This window comes from Salvelinus alpinus, chromosome 4 (assembly GCF_045679555.1).
Source record: "Salvelinus alpinus chromosome 4, SLU_Salpinus.1, whole genome shotgun sequence".
NCBI lineage: Eukaryota > Metazoa > Chordata > Actinopteri > Salmoniformes > Salmonidae > Salvelinus > Salvelinus alpinus.
The window spans coordinates 5,941,964-5,959,463 of record NC_092089.1 but is presented as its reverse complement, the minus strand read 5'-3'; the positions used below and the strand labels follow the sequence as shown (position 1 = coordinate 5,959,463).

At 49.1% G+C, this 17,500-nt stretch overlaps 1 protein-coding gene across 1 annotated transcript in view; it reads right to left on the bottom strand.

Moving 5' to 3' along the window:
* LOC139572810 (intermembrane lipid transfer protein VPS13B-like) overlaps positions 1-17,500 on the bottom strand; it is a 920,449-nt gene that overhangs the window by 238,844 nt on the left and 664,105 nt on the right. The window contains exon 35 of the mRNA XM_071395592.1: positions 1-560. This exon is cut by the window's left edge and continues 149 nt beyond it. Coding sequence (XP_071251693.1) covers positions 1-560 — 560 coding nt within the window. The remainder of the gene's footprint in view (positions 561-17,500) is intronic.

The window sequence follows — 17,500 nt, the reverse complement described above, 5'->3', positions numbered from 1 at the left end:
CCTCTCCTCCCAGGCTGCCTCACGATGGTGACCCCCAGGGCCTGGCGGGCCGAGGAGCGGCTGGGGGCAGGCAGGGAGGCCAGGGAGAGGAGGGAACCGCGGGGCTCCTGGGGAACCGTGTTACTGTTGAGGAGGTCCTCTGCTGTCAGGCCCGACAGAGGGACCAGGGTAGGAGGGCCCGGGTTGGGGGACGAGGCTGGGGGTGAGGTGTCTGGCTGGTTCAGGGCACTCTTCCCCGTCGTCCCGTCGCCATCCTTCTTCTCCGGCGAGGCGGGGGGGGTCTTGGATAGAGTGGAGCAGGCGTAGGTCATGAGAGAGAGTTTACTAGCGGTCAGGAAGACGTCGAAGGGGACGAAGGAGAGGTTCTTGACGACGGTGGACTTCCTGGAGGGTCTCGCGATGCGGTGGTGGGAGCCTCCGCTCTGCTGCTCGATCTGGATGATACGGATCCTGGCGCTGTCGCTGCCGAACCCACTGTCCTGGACCCCGCTGTGACGGGACGACGAGTCCACACCGCAAGGCCCTGCCGAGGAGCTACCCTGCTGCTCCCCACGATGCACCTGGGGGGACGGAGAGAGACGTACACAGACAGACAGACAGAAGTACAGTTGAAAAACAGAGGACAGTGAACACACCTCTAAACACATGCAGGGACCTGATGAAGACATAAACATGACAATTTAATATCAACGAAAGTCGATTAAACAAATAGTTTATAACACAAACATGTTGTCTGCTTCGTTAAGCAGCGCCGTCACATAACCGATCCGACCAACGGAGGAGGCTCTTTGTTAAGCAGCGCCGTGACGTCACAGAACCGATCCGACCAACGGAGGAGGCTCTTTGTTAAGCAGCGCCGTGACGTCACAGAACCGATCCGACCAACGGAGGAGGCTCTTCGTTAAGCAGCGCCGTCACAGAACCGGTCCGACCAACGGAGAGGCTCTTCGTTAAGCAGCGACGTGACGTCACAGAACCGATCCGACCAACGGGGAGGCTCTTCGTTAAGCAACAACGTCACAGAACCGATCCGACCAACGGAGAGGCTCTTCGTTAAGCAGCGCCGTGACGTCACAGAACCGATCCGACCAACGGAGAGGCTCTTCGTTAAGCAGCGCCGTGACGTCACAGAACCGATCCGACCAACGGAGGAGGCTCTTCGTTAAGCAGCGCCGTGACGTCACAGAACCGATCCGACCAACGGAGAGGCAACCGTGTTTCCTGTTCAGCTCCGTCTTGACAACTAAATATCTGGAGGGTTGAAACCGTGAATAAACAAACCCGAAGCATCAGAAAACACAGTTACAGACATTAAAGGAGAAGCTTTTCCTGACGTCTTAAAAAATATATATATTTTTTGCAACTTCTTTAAGAACTGTGACATTTGTCATTTTTAAAAAGTTTTTTTTTTTTTTGCCCAGGAAGTCAGATGTGATCGTTTGGAGCATCGACAGTGTCTCGTGGGGTTGAAAGGGTTGTGATCCAATGTAGTGTTGAGAATATTAAACTCTCTGTGGGGATTAGACGTGGGACGGCTGCCATGACAGATGACGGAAACCAATGTGAACGAGTCCTGAGCTTCTATGTCCTGCGTTTAAACACATCATCCAGACAGGATGGATGTTACCAATCATTCACATGGTCAGGAAGTGGGATTTGGTTCCCAGGAGACACACAGAAACACAGCTAAATGTTACTTACAAAATCATCTATCAGGGACAACTGGTAGACCTGCTTCAGCCACTACACTGTCACTACGTACACGAAGAGACCAGGAAGCTGTACTCAACGTACACAAAGAGACCAGGAAGCTGTACTCAACGTACACGAAGAGACCAGGAAGCTGTACTCAACGTACACGAAGAGACCAGGAAGCTGTACTCAACGTACACGAAGAGACCAGGAAGCTGTACTCAACGTACACGAAGAGACCAGGAAGCTGTACTCAACGTACACAAAGAGACCAGGAAGCTGTACTCAACGTACACAAAGAGACCAGGAAGCTGTACTCAACGTACACGAAGAGACCAGGAAGCTGTACTCAACGTACACAAAGAGACCAGGAAGCTGTACTCAACGTACACAAAGAGACCAGGAAGCTGTACTCAACGTACACGAAGAGACCAGGAAGCTGTACTCAACGTACACAAAGAGACCAGGAAGCTGTACTCAACGTACACGAAGAGACCAGGAAGCTGTACTCAACGTACACGAAGAGACCAGGAAGCTGTACTCAACGTACACGAAGAGACCAGGAAGCTGTACTCAACGTACACGAAGAGACCAGGAAGCTGTACTCAACGTACACGAAGAGACCAGGAAGCTGTACTCAACGTACACGAAGAGACCAGGAAGCTGTACTCAACGTACACGAAGAGACCAGGAAGCTGTACTCAACGTACACGAAGAGACCAGGAAGCTGTACTCAACGTACACGAAGAGACCAGGAAGCTGTACTCAACGTACACGAAGAGACCAGGAAGCTGTACTCAACGTACACGAAGAGACCAGGAAGCTGTACTCAACGTACACGAAGAGACCAGGAAGCTGTACTCAAAGTACACGAAGAGACCAGGAAGCTGTACTCAACGTACACGAAGAGACCAGGAAGCTGTACTCAACGTACACGAAGAGACCAGGAAGCTGTACTCAACGTACACGAAGAGACCAGGAAGCTGTACTCAACGTACACGAAGAGACCAGGAAGCTGTACTCAACGTTTGGTACAAATCACTGGTCTCACTACTTGTTATCCGACAAAACTATGAAATCATTCCACGTGCTAAAAATGCAGTAGATGTCTTTCAGGTGTGACATGACTATCCTGCCAGGTCTAATAACATGGCCGTCTCCCTGAGAGTTCTCTGATGTCCTCTATACTGCCAGGTTTAATAACATGGCCGTCTCCCTGAGAGTTCTCTGATGTCCTCTATACTGCCAGGTTTAATAACATGGCCGTCTCCCTGATAGTTCTCTGATGTCCTCTATACTGCCAGGTTTAATAATATGGCCGTCTCCCTGAGAGTTCTCTGATGTCCTCTATACTGCCAGGTTTAATAACATGGCCGTCTCCCTGATAGTTCTCTGATGTCCTCTATACTGCCAGGTTTAATAACATGGCCGTCTCCCTGAGAGTTCTCTGATGTCCTCTATACTGCCAGGTTTAATAACATGGCCGTCTCCCTGAGAGTTCTCTGATGTCCTCTATACTGCCAGGTTTAATAACATGGCCGTCTCCCTGAGAGTTCTGATGTCCTCTATACTGCCAGGTTTAATAACATGGCCGTCTCCCTGAGAGTTCTCTGATGTCCTCTATACTGCCAGGTTTAATAACATGGCCGTCTCCCTGAGAGTTCTCTGATGTCCTCTATACTGCCAGGTTTAATAACATGGCCGTCTCCCTGAGAGTTCTCTGATGTCCTCTATACTGCCAGGTTTAATAACATGGCCGTCTCCCTGAGTGTTCTCTGATGTCCTCTATACTGCCAGGTTTAATAACATGGCCGTCTCCCTGAGAGTTCTCTGATGTCCTCTATACTGCCAGGTTTAATAACATGGTCGTCTCCCTGAGAGTTCTCTGATGTCCTCTATACTGCCAGGTTTAATAACATGGCCGTCTCCCTGAGAGTTCTCTGATGTCCTCTATACTGCCAGGTTTAATAACATGGCCGTCTCCCTGAGAGTTCTCTGATGTCCTCTATACTGCCAGGTTTAATAACATGGCCGTCTCCCTGAGAGTTCTCTGATGTCCTCTATACTGCCAGGTTTAATAACATGGCCGTCTCCCTGAGAGTTCTCTGATGTCCTCTATACTGCCAGGTTTAATAACATGGTCGTCTCCCTGAGAGTTCTCTGATGTCCTCTATACTGCCAGGTTTAATAACATGGCCGTCTCCCTGAGAGTTTCCTGATGTCCTCTATACTGCCAGGTTTAATAACATGGCCGTCTCAGAGCAGCCTCCCTCACATCTCCCTATCTGATGTTAGTTCATGACAGTGGTAGAGAGTTCCCAGTACATGAACATGAGGATTAATCCATAAAGAATCTACTGTCCGACCTGGTCTCCCATCCCCCTTACCCATCTGACCAACCTGCACATGGTCCCTATTACCCCCCTATCACTGGCTCTTTCATTGTCTGTTCTCTCAGCAATATTTCAGTCTCTCTCTCTCTCTCTCTCCCCCCCTCTCTCTCTCAGCTGTCTCAGTCCCTCCCTCTCCTCAGCCTGTTCTCTCAGTAATATTTCAGTCTCTTCCTCTCCCTCCCTCCCTCCCTCTCTCCTCAGCTCTCTCTCTCCCTCTCCCTCCTTTCCTCCCCCTCTCTCCCTCTCCCTCTCTCCTCAGCTCTCTCCCTCCCTCCCTCCCTCCCTCCCTCCCTCTCTCTCTCCCTCCTCAGCTCTCTCTCTCTCCCTCCCTCCCTCCCTCTCTCCTCAGCTCTCCCTCCCTCCCCCTCCCTCCCTCCCTCTCTCTCTCTCTCTCTCTCCCTCCCTCCCTCCCTCTCTCTCCTCAGCTCTCTCTCTCTCCCCCTCTCCCTCCTTTCCTCCCTCCCCCTCCCTCTCCCTCCTCAGCTGTCTCTCTCCCACTACATCCAGCGTTCCTCCGTCCTGAGAGTTAAATGTATATTATGTCAGAACAGGAGATAGAGTTTCAGCCCTCCAGTCATATAGTGAACCCAGTGACGCAGCTTGAAACACAAGGCCTGATTTATTAGATATTTCCTATTGTAAACAGTGTCATCAAAGGCCAAAAAACAAGATCCTTATAAAACACAGGGTTCAAGGGCTTCCATACCATCCCCTGTGCCAAAACCTCTCTCCTCTCCAACTAATGAGGAAAGGATGTGCTCTCTGTCTGTCTCTCTGTTTTCTGCAGAAATGTAACGTTTTCCAGGCATTTCAATAGAGGTAGCAAGGCCCACTAGACAATCTGCTCCATGTGTATTGTGTTAGGGGGGAGAGGGGACGTGGAATTGGTTAAGGTATCCGGCGAACGCAAACATCCACAACATCCAGCTCCTCGTCGGGAACGGAAGAGGACCACTAAGTAGAGCCGGGAGGAACTGAGGAGAAACCCACTAATCCTCCCTCCCTCTCCCCCCCTCTCTATCTCTCTCTCCCTCCCTCCCCCTCCCTCTCTCTCTCCCTCTCTTTCTCTCTCTCTCCCTCCCCCTCCCTCCCCCACCCTCTCTCCCTCCCCCTTCTCTCTCTCCCTCCCTCCCTCTCTCCCCCCCTCTCCCTCCCCCTTCTCTCTCTCCCCCCTCTTTCTCCCTCCCTCCCCCTCTCCCTCCCTCCCCCTCTCTCTCTCCCTCCCTCCCCCTCTCTCCCAGGGTAACAGGGTTCTATCTACTCTGCTCCTCACCAATCCAGCCAAGGGACCACTTCCTAAACTACTACTGTCTCTAAATATAGATAGATGCACATAGAGGTTATAGACCTACTCGTATTACAACAAAGAGAGGAGATAGATGTCTATGATAGATGGCTGCTTCACTCTGTCTCCTAGACAGTCACACACCACCCATAGTACTGGCTGCTTCACTCTGTCTCCTCCACAGTCACACACCACCCATAGTACTGGCTGCTTCACTCTGTCTCCTCCACAGTCACACACCACCCATAGTACTGGCTGCTTCACTCTGTCTCCTCCACAGTCACACACCACCCATAGTACTGGCTGCTTCGTTCTGTCTCCTAGACAGTCACACACCACCCATAGTACTGGCTGCTTCACTCTGTCTCCTAGACAGTCACACACCACCCATAGTACTGGCTGCTTCACTCTGTCTCCTCCACAGTCACACACCACCCATAGTACTGGCTGCTTCGTTCTGTCTCCTAGACAGTCACACACCACCCATAGTACTGGCTGCTTCACTCTGTCTCCTAGACAGTCACACACCACCCATAGTACTGGCTGCTTCACTCTGTCTCCTAGACAGTCACACACCACCCATAGTACTGGCTGCTTCACTCTGTCTCCTAGACAGTCACACACCACCCATAGTACTGGCTGCTTCACTCTGTCTCCTCCACAGTCACACACCACCCATAGTACTGGCTGCTTCGTTCTGTCTCCTAGACAGTCACACACCACCCATAGTACTGGCTGCTTCGTTCTGTCTCCTAGACAGTCACACACCACCCATAGTACTGGCTGCTTCACTCTGTCTCCTAGACAGTCACACACCACCCATAGTACTGGCTGCTTCACTCTGTCTCCTAGACAGTCACACACCACCCATAGTACTGGCTGCTTCACTCTGTCTCCTAGACAGTCACACACCACCCATAGTACTGGCTGCTTCACTCTGTCTCCTCCACAGTCACACACCACCCATAGTACTGGCTGCTTCGTTCTGTCTCCTAGACAGTCACACACCACCCATAGTACTGGCTGCTTCACTCTGTCTCCTAGACAGTCACACACCACCCATAGTACTGGCTGCTTCACTCTGTCTCCTAGACAGTCACACACCACCCATAGTACTGGCTGCTTCACTCTGTCTCCTAGACAGTCACACACCACCCATAGTACTGGCTGCTTCACTCTGTCTCCTCCACAGTCACACACCACCCATAGTACTGGCTGCTTCACTCTGTCTCCTCCACAGTCACACACCACCCATAGTACTGGCTGCTTCACTCTGTCTCCTAGACAGTCACACACCACCCATAGTACTGGCTGCTTCACTCTGTCTCCTCCACAGTCACACACCACCCATAGTACTGGCTGCTTCGTTCTGTCTCCTAGACAGTCACACACCACCCATAGTACTGGCTGCTTCACTCTGTCTCCTAGACAGTCACACACCACCCATAGTACTGGCTGCTTCACTCTGTCTCCTAGACAGTCACACACCACCCATAGTACTGGCTGCTTCACTCTGTCTCCTAGACAGTCACACACCACCCATAGTACTGGCTGCTTCACTCTGTCTCCTCCACAGTCACACACCACCCATAGTACTGGCTGCTTCGTTCTGTCTCCTAGACAGTCACACACCACCCATAGTACTGGCTGCTTCGTTCTGTCTCCTAGACAGTCACACACCACCCATAGTACTGGCTGCTTCACTCTGTCTCCTAGACAGTCACACACCACCCATAGTACTGGCTGCTTCACTCTGTCTCCTAGACAGTCACACACCACCCATAGTACTGGCTGCTTCACTCTGTCTCCTAGACAGTCACACACCACCCATAGTACTGGCTGCTTCACTCTGTCTCCTCCACAGTCACACACCACCCATAGTACTGGCTGCTTCGTTCTGTCTCCTAGACAGTCACACACCACCCATAGTACTGGCTGCTTCACTCTGTCTCCTAGACAGTCACACACCACCCATAGTACTGGCTGCTTCACTCTGTCTCCTAGACAGTCACACACCACCCATAGTACTGGCTGCTTCACTCTGTCTCCTAGACAGTCACACACCACCCATAGTACTGGCTGCTTCACTCTGTCTCCTCCACAGTCACACACCACCCATAGTACTGGCTGCTTCACTCTGTCTCCTCCACAGTCACACACCACCCATAGTACTGGCTGCTTCACTCTGTCTCCTAGACAGTCACACACCACCCATAGTACTGGCTGCTTCACTCTGTCTCCTAGACAGTCACACACCACCCATAGTACTGGCTGCTTCACTCTGTCTCCTAGACAGTCACACACCACCCATAGTACTGGCTGCTTCACTCTGTCTCCTAGACAGTCACACACCACCCATAGTAATGGCTGCTTCACTGTCTCCTAGACAGTCACACACCACCCATAGTACTGGCTGCTTCACTCTGTCTCCTAGACAGTCACACACCACCCATAGTACTGGCTGCTTCACTCTGTCTCCTCCACAGTCACACACCACCCATAGTACTGGCTGCTTCACTCTGTCTCCTCCACAGTCACACACCACCCATAGTACTGGCTGCTTCACTCTGTCTCCTCCACAGTCACACACCACCCATAGTACTGGCTGCTTCACTCTGTCTCCTCCACAGTCACACACCACCCATAGTACTGGCTGCTTTGTTCTGTCTCCTAGACAGTCACACACCACCCATAGTACTGGCTGCTTCACTCTGTCTCCTCCACAGTCACACACCACCCATAGTACTGGCTGCTTCACTCTGTCTCCTCCACAGTCACACACCACCCATAGTACTGGCTGCTTCACTCTGTCTCCTCCACAGTCACACACCACCCATAGTACTGGCTGCTTTGTTCTGTCTCCTAGACAGTCACACACCACCCATAGTACTGGCTGCTTCACTCTGTCTCCTCCACAGTCACACACCACCCATAGTACTGGCTGCTTCACTCTGTCTCCTCCACAGTCACACACCACCCATAGTACTGGCTGCTTCACTCTGTCTCCTCCACAGTCACACACCACCCATAGTACTGGCTGCTTCACTCTGTCTCCTCCACAGTCACACACCACCCATAGTACTGGCTGCTTCACTCTGTCTCCTAGACAGTCACACACCACCCATAGTACTGGCTGCTTCACTCTGTCTCCTCCACAGTCACACACCACCCATAGTACTGGCTGCTTTGTTCTGTCTCCTAGACAGTCACACACCACCCATAGTACTGGCTGCTTCACTCTGTCTCCTCCACAGTCACACACCACCCATAGTACTGGCTGCTTCACTCTGTCTCCTCCACAGTCACACACCACCCATAGTACTGGCTGCTTCACTCTGTCTCCTCCACAGTCACACACCACCCATAGTACTGGCTGCTTCACTCTGTCTCCTCCACAGTCACACACCACCCATAGTACTGGCTGCTTCACTCTGTCTCCTCCACAGGCACACACCACCCATAGTACTGGCTGCTTCACTCTGTCTCCTAGACAGGCACACACCACCCATAGTACTGGCTGCTTCGTTCTGTCTCCTAGACAGTCACACACCACCCATATTACTGGCTGCTTCACTCTGTCTCCTAGAAAGTCACACACCACCCATAGTACTGGCTGCTTCACTCTGTCTCCTAGACAGTCACACACCACCCATAGTACTGGCTGCTTCACTCTGTCTCCTAGACAGTCACACACCACCTATAGTACTGGCTGCTTCACTCTGTCTCCTAGACAGTCACACACCACCCATATTACTGGCTGCTTCACTCTGTCTCCTCCACAGTCACACACCACCCATAGTACTGGCTGCTTCACTCTGTCTCCTAGACAGTCACACACCACCCATAGTACTGACTGCTTCACTCTGTCTCCTAGACAGTCACACACCACCCATAGTACTGGCTGCTTCACTCTGTCTCCTCCACAGTCACACACCACCCATAGTACTGGCTGCTTCACTCTGTCTCCTAGACAGTCACACACCACCCATAGTACTGGCTGCTTCGTTCTGTCTCCTAGACAGTCACACACCACCCATAGTACTGGCTGCTTCGTTCTGTCTCCTAGACAGTCACACACCACCCATATTACTGGCTGCTTCACTCTGTCTCCTAGAAAGTCACACACCACCCATAGTACTGGCTGCTTCACTCTGTCTCCTAGACAGTCACACACCACCCATAGTACTGGCTGCTTCACTCTGTCTCCTCCACAGTCACACACCACCCATAGTACTGGCTGCTTCACTCTGTCTCCTCCACAGTCACACACCACCCATAGTACTGGCTGCTTCACTCTGTCTCCTCCACAGTCACACACCACCCATAGTACTGGCTGCTTCACTCTGTCTCCTAGACAGTCACACACCACCCATAGTACTGGCTGCTTCGTTCTGTCTCCTAGACAGTCACACACCACCCATAGTACTGGCTGCTTCGTTCTGTCTCCTAGACAGTCACACACCACCCATAGTACTGGCTGCTTCGTTCTGTCTCCTAGACAGTCACACACCACCCATAGTACTGGCTGCTTCGTTCTGTCTCCTAGACAGTCACACACCACCCATATTACTGGCTGCTTCACTCTGTCTCCTCCACAGTCACACACCACCCATAGTACTGGCTGCTTCACTCTGTCTCCTAGACAGTCACACACCACCCATAGTACTGACTGCTTCACTCTGTCTCCTAGACAGTCACACACCACCCATAGTACTGGCTGCTTCACTCTGTCTCCTCCACAGTCACACACCACCCATAGTACTGGCTGCTTCACTCTGTCTCCTAGACAGTCACACACCACCCATAGTACTGGCTGCTTCGTTCTGTCTCCTAGACAGTCACACACCACCCATAGTACTGGCTGCTTCGTTCTGTCTCCTAGACAGTCACACACCACCCATATTACTGGCTGCTTCACTCTGTCTCCTAGAAAGTCACACACCACCCATAGTACTGGCTGCTTCACTCTGTCTCCTAGACAGTCACACACCACCCATAGTACTGGCTGCTTCACTCTGTCTCCTAGACAGTCACACACCACCCATAGTACTGGCTGCTTCACTCTGTCTCCTAGACAGTCACACACCACCCATAGTACTGGCTGCTTCACTGTCTCCTAGACAGTCACACACCACCCATATTACTGGCTGCTTCACTCTGTCTCCTAGACAGTCACACACCACCCATATTACTGGCTGCTTCACTCTGTCTCCTAGACAGTCACACACCACCCATAGTACTGGCTGCTTCACTCTGTCTCCTAGACAGTCACACACCACCCATAGTACTGGCTGCTTCACTCTGTCTCCTAGACAGTCACACACCACCCATAGTACTGGATGCTTCACTCTGTCTCCTAGACAGTCACACACCACCCATAGTACTGGCTGCTTCACTCTGTCTTCTAGACAGTCACACACCACCCATAGTACTGGCTGCTTCACTCTGTCTCCTAGACAGTCACACACCACCCATAGTACCGGTCTGCTTCACTCTGTCTCCTAGACAGTTACACACCACCCATAGTACTGGCTGCTTCACTCTGTCTCCTAGACAGTCACACACCACCCATAGTACTGGCTGCTTCACTCTGTCTCCTAGACAGTCACACACCACCCATAGTACTGGCTGCTTCACTCTGTCTCCTAGACAGTCACACACCACCCATAGTCCTGGCTGCTTCACTCTGTCTCCTAGACAGTCACACACCACCCATAGTACTGACTGCTTCACTCTGTCTCCTAGACAGTCACACACCACCCATAGTCCTGGCTGCTTCACTCTGTCTCCTAGACAGTCACACACCACCCATAGTACTGGCTGCTTCACTCTGTCTCCTAGACAGTCACACACCACCCATAGTACTGGCTGCTGCACTCTGTCTCCTAGACAGTCACACACCACCCATAGTACTGACTGCTTCACTCTGTCTCCTAGACAGTCACACACCACCCATAGTACTGGCTGCTTCACTCTGTCTCCTAGACAGTTATTTCTCTCCCTTGTGAACACATCAAGGTTGCTATAGTTACCATCCTGAACCTAGTAACATATCAGGAAGTAAAGCGACCAGGCAAGGTATAGAAATATAATCGATCCATCATTGACTTGAATGGGGAGATCTGTTCTATTTCTCTGTTTCTATGTGTGTATATCCAGAGCCTTCAGAGACTATTCAAAAACCTCTTGACTTGTTCCACATTTTGTTGTCTTATAGTCTGAATTTAAAACGGATTAAATTGAGACGTTGTGCCACTGGCTATAATGTCAAAGTGGATTTATGTTTTGAGAAAACGTTTAGGAATTAATTACAAATGAAAAGATGAAAATGCCTTGATTCAATAAGTATTAAAACATTTCGTTATGACAAGGCTAAATAAGTTCAGGAGTCAAAATGTCCTTTTAACAAGTCACATAATAAGTTGCATGGACTCACTCTGTGTTCAATAATAGCCTACCTAATAGACTACCTCCTCTCTGTACCCCCCAGACATATAATTATCTGTAATGTCCCTTAGTTGAGCAGTGAATTTCAAACACAAAGACCAGGGAGGTTTTGCCCAATGCGTCGCAAAGAAGGGCCACCTACTGGTAGACGGGTAAACATTTAAAAAGCAGACATTGAATATCCCTTTGAGCACGGTGTTATTACGTACAATACTAATGTACAGGAGTTAAAGCACAATCCTAGAGAGGAGAAACCTGGTTCAGTCTGCTTTACACCAGACAACATCCTAGAGAGGAGAAACCTGGTTCAGTCTGCTGGGAGATGAAGTCACCTTTCAACAGGACAAAAACCTAAATCACCAGGACACATGTACACTGGAGTGGATTACCAAGGAGAGAGAACGTTCCAGAATGGGCTGGTTACAGCTCTGATCTGCTTGACTATCTAGAGGGTGGAGACTGGTGTCAGACAGACAGGGGACATCCCTCTAGAGACTGGTGTCAGACAGACAGGGTACATCCCTCTAGAGCATATATGTCAGAGTCAAGGCCCGCGGGCCACATCCGGCCCGCGAGAAGGTTTTTTACGGCCCCTGGGATGATCTTGATTTATTATTAGAACCGGCCCGCAGACCGCAGCAAGCCGGCAGCCCGCAGATCTTTTACACGCACCAATACTACATTTCCCACAATGCAACGGTGACGCACCGAGCAGTAGGCTGCTGTGTAAATGAGATGGAGCTGCCTTGGGAAAAACTCGTGGGTTTGACAACCGACGGAGCACCTGCGATGTGTGGACACAGGAGCGGACTGGTGGCGAAGATACGGGAAAAGATGCAAGAGGAAAACGCGACAGGTGAGCTGACAGCTTATCATTGTATCATACACCAGGAAGCGTTGTGCGGTAAAGCCTTGAAAATGGAGCATGTAATGAGCATCATCACGCGCACAGTTAACTTTATCAGAGCCAAAGGTTTGAATCACCGCCAGTTCAAGGCATTTCTGACGGAGTTAGAAACGGAGCATGGTGATTTGCCTTATCACACAGAGGTGCGATGGCTAAGCCAGGGAAAGGTGCTTCAAAGATGTTTCGAGCTTCGTGAGGAGATTTGTCTGTTCTTGGACAGCAAAGGGAAAGACACAACACAACTCCGAGACGAAATGTTTCTGTGTGAAATGGCTTTTCTGTGTGACATTACGAGTCATCTGAATGCAATGAACTTGCAGCTGCAGGGTCGGGATCATGTCATCTCTGATATGTACAGTACAGTGAAGGCATTTAAAACCAAACTGACTCTGTGGGAGACGCAGATGCGGAAAGAAAATTTGAGCCACTTTCCCAGCTGCCAGACCATGAAAGAGAAGCTCTCTACCAGTGCGTTCCCGAGCGCACAGTTGGCTGATAAAATAGGTATGCTTGCCGCTGACTTTCGACGCCGATTTGCTGACTTTGAAGCACAAAAAAGCAGGTTGGAACTGCTCGGTAACCCATTTGCTGTTGACGTGGAAAGCTCACCACCAAACCTCCAAATGGAGTTGATTGACCTCCAATGCAATGATGCACTGAGGGCAAAATATGCGGCAGTGGGTGCTGCGGAGTTCGCCCGTTTCCTCCCCGACACAATGCCCCAGCTGCGCATCCAGGCTGCTCAAACGTTGTCTATGTTTGGCAGCACATACCTGTGTGAACAACTGTTTTCTTTGATGAACCTGAACAAAACATCACACAGAAGTCGACTTACTGCTGAACACCTCCACTCAATTCTGAGGATTTCCTCAGCTCAGAGCCTTACCCCGAACATTGATGAACTTGTGGAAAAGATGGGACACCACCAAGTATCACCCTCAACCTCAAACAAGTGAACATTACTGTGCAATCACATATTTAGAGTTTTTACTCAGTTCAAGTTTAAAAGTTAAAGTTTAATATTTGTTTTCACTGCATGTTACTTCTCCTTAAACAAAGTGTTGTTTTTGATTAATAGATTTTTGCACTTTATTTTATTGTATTTCAATCCAATTATATTTTAAAAATATTTCAGTTGAGTGGATGATAGAAAATTGCTATTATTGTTTTTTTCTTTGAAGTAAATTTAGCCCACTTTTGCTAAAATAGAAAATATAGGCTACTGATGGTGCCTTGAATACCGGTTTCTTTCATTTAATGTTCATGTTATGGGGATTTTTATATAAAGGAAATTTGTCTTTTGTGTCTGTTGAAAATTAAAGATTACTGACAGAGCCATAAGAAAATATTGCTTTATTTATCTGATCATATTGGAATATATTTGTTAGGTTTTCAGTAGGTTCAATTAGGTTCACTAGACTATATGCGTCATTTAAAATTTTTTCAATGAACATTCGAACAGTCCGGCCCTCGGCTTGTAGCTAAATTTTTTATTTGGCCCTCCGTCCATTTGACTTTGACACCCCTGCTCTAGAGGATGGTGTCAGACAGACAGGGTACATCCCTCTAGAGGATGGTGTCAGACAGACAGGGTACATCCCTCTAGAGGATGGTGTCAGACAGACAGGGTACATCCCTCTAGAGGATGGTGTCAGACAGACAGGATACATCCCTCTAGAGGATGGTGTCAGACAGACAGGGTACATCCCTCTAGAGGATGGTGTCAGACAGACAGGGTACATCCCTCTAGAGGATGGTGTCAGACAGACAGGGTACATTCCTCTAGAGGATGGTGTCAGACAGACAGGGTACATCCCTCTAGAGGACGGTGTCAGACAGACAGGGTACATCCCTCTAGAGGATGGAGACTGGTGTCAGACAGACAGGGTACATCCCTCTAGAGGACGGTGTCAGACAGACAGATGACATCCCTCTAGAGGATGGTGTCAGACAGACAGGGTACATCCCTCTAGAGGACGGTGTCAGACAGACAGGGTACATCCCTCTAGAGGATGGTGTCAGACCGACAGATGACATCCCTCTAGAGGATGGTGTCAGACAGACATGATACATCCCTCTAGAGGATGGTGTCAGACAGACAGGGTACATCCCTCTAGAGGATGATGTCAGACAGACAGGATACATCCCTCTAGAGGATGGTGTCAGACAGACATGATACATCCCTCTAGAGGATGGTGTCAGACAGACAGGATACATCCCTCTAGAGGATGGTGTCAGACAGACATGAAACATCCCTCTAGAGGATGGTGTCAGACAGACATGATACATCCCTCTAGAGGATGGTGTCAGACAGACAGGATACATCCCTCTAGAGGATGGTGTCAGACAGACAGGATACATCCCTCTAGAGGATGGAGACAGGTGTCAGACAGACAGGGTACATCCCTCTAGAGGATGGTGTCAGACAGACAGGGTACATCCCTCTAGAGGATGGTGTCAGACAGACAGGATACATCCCTCTAGAGGATGGTGTCAGACAGACAGGGTACATCCCTCTAGAGGATGGTGTCAGACAGACAGGGTACATCCCTCTAGAGGATGGTGTCAGACAGACAGGATGCATCCCTCTAGAGGATGGTGTCAGACAGACAGGGTACATCCCTCTATATCAGTAGTCATCAACTTTTGTTAATGTAGTCATAAAGCAACCAAAGATCTTCCGCTCTGATAATTTTTTCAAGATAACTTACAACCTGTAAACCTATTGAATAAAAACAGTGTTGACAGTACTGAATAAAAACAGTGTTGACAGTACTGAATAAAAACAGTGTTGACAGTACTGAATAAAAACAGTGTTGACAGTACTGAATAAAAACAGTGTTGACAGTACTGAATAAAAACAGTGTTGACAGTACTGAATAAAAACAGTGTTGACAGTACTGAATAAAAACAGTGTTGACAGTACTGAATAAAAACAGTGTTGACAGTACTGAATAAAAACAGTGTTGACAGTACTGAATAAAAACAGTGTTGACAGTACTGAATAAAAACAGTGTTGACAGTACTGAATAAAAACAGTGTTGACAGTACTGAATAAAAACAGTGTTGACAGTACTGAATAAAAACAGTGTTGACAGTACTGAATAAAAACAGTGTTGACAGTACTGAATAAAAACAGTGTTGACAGTACTGAATAAAAACAGTGTTGACAGTACTGAATAAAAACAGTGTTGACAGTGCTGAATAAAAACAGTGTTGACAGTACTGAATAAAAACAGTGTTGACAGTACTGAATAAAAACAGTGTTGACAGTACTGAATAAAAACAGTGTTGACAGTACTGAATAAAAACAGTGTTGACAGTACTGAATAAAAACAGTGTTGACAGTACTGAATAAAAACAGTGTTGACAGTACTGAATAAAAACAGTGTTGACAGTACTGAATAAAAACAGTGTTGACAGTACTGAATAAAAACAGTGTTGACAGTACTGAATAAAAACAGCAGCTCTTTGCTGTACTCTTTGACAGTCTCTCTCTGGTCATTGGTTTTAAAGGTTATTAAATCTCACCTAGTTTAGTATCGTGGAAGTTGCAGGCATGGTGATTTGAGCTATCTGATTGGCCAGCACAGTGGGCGTGACTTGACCCAGGTCCGCCGGGTAGGCGGAGTTTGTCCCTTCAGACAAATGAAACGGTAGTTTAGACAGAACATCACTGCTCAGCTCTAGTGACATCATCAGGAAGCGACAGCGTTGTTAATTCAGGGGTCAGTGGCAATGGTATAAATAGAATGTTGAGGACATGGCTACTACGTGAGAGGGTCAGCCCAGTGACATCATTAAGAAGAGACAGCTCTACCTACTGAGTGAGATGGTCAACCCAGTGACATCATTAAGAAGGGACAGCTCTAGCTACTGAGTGAGAGTTCAGCCCAGTGACATCATTAAGAAGGGACAGCTCTAGCTACTGAGTGAGAGGTCAGTCCAGTGACATCATTAAGAAGGGACAGCTCTAGATACTGAGTGAGAGGGTCAACCCAGTGACATCATTAAGAAGGGACAGCTCTAGCTACTGAGTGAGATGGTCAACCCAGTGACATCATTAAGAAGGGACATCTCTAGCTACTGAGTGAGATGGTCAACCCAGTGACATCATTAAGAAGGGACAGCTCTAGCTACTGAGTGAGAGGTCAGTCCAGTGACATCATTAAGAAGGGACAGCTCTAGCTACTGAGTGAGAGGGTCAACCCAGTGACATCATTAAGAAGGGACAGCTCTAGCTACTGAGTGAGAGTTTAGCCCAGTGACATCATTAAGAAGGGACAGCTCTAGCTACTGAGTGAGAGGGTCAGCCCAGTGACATCATCAAGAAGGGACAGCTCTAGCTACTGAGTGAGAGGGTCAGCCCAGTGACATCATCAAGAAGGGACAGCTCTAGCTACTGAGTGAGAGGGTCAGCCCAGTGACATCATCAAGAAGGGACAGCTCTAGCTACTGAGTGAGAGGGTCAGCCCAGTGACATCATCAAGAAGGGACAGCTCTAGCTACTGAGTGAGAGGTCAGCCCAGTGACATCATCAAGAAGGGACAGCTCTAGCTACTGAGTGAGAGGGTCAGCCCAGTGACATCATCAAGAAGGGACAGCTCTAGCTACAGAGTGAGAGGGTCAGCCCAGTGACATCATCAATAAGGGACAGCTCTAGCTAGGGAAGACCATAAGGAAAGCAGTTTTTCACAACATCTGAGAGGGACACTGCCCCGAGGTTGATGCACTCACTGTTGTAAATCACTTTGGATAAAAGCTACGGATTAAAAG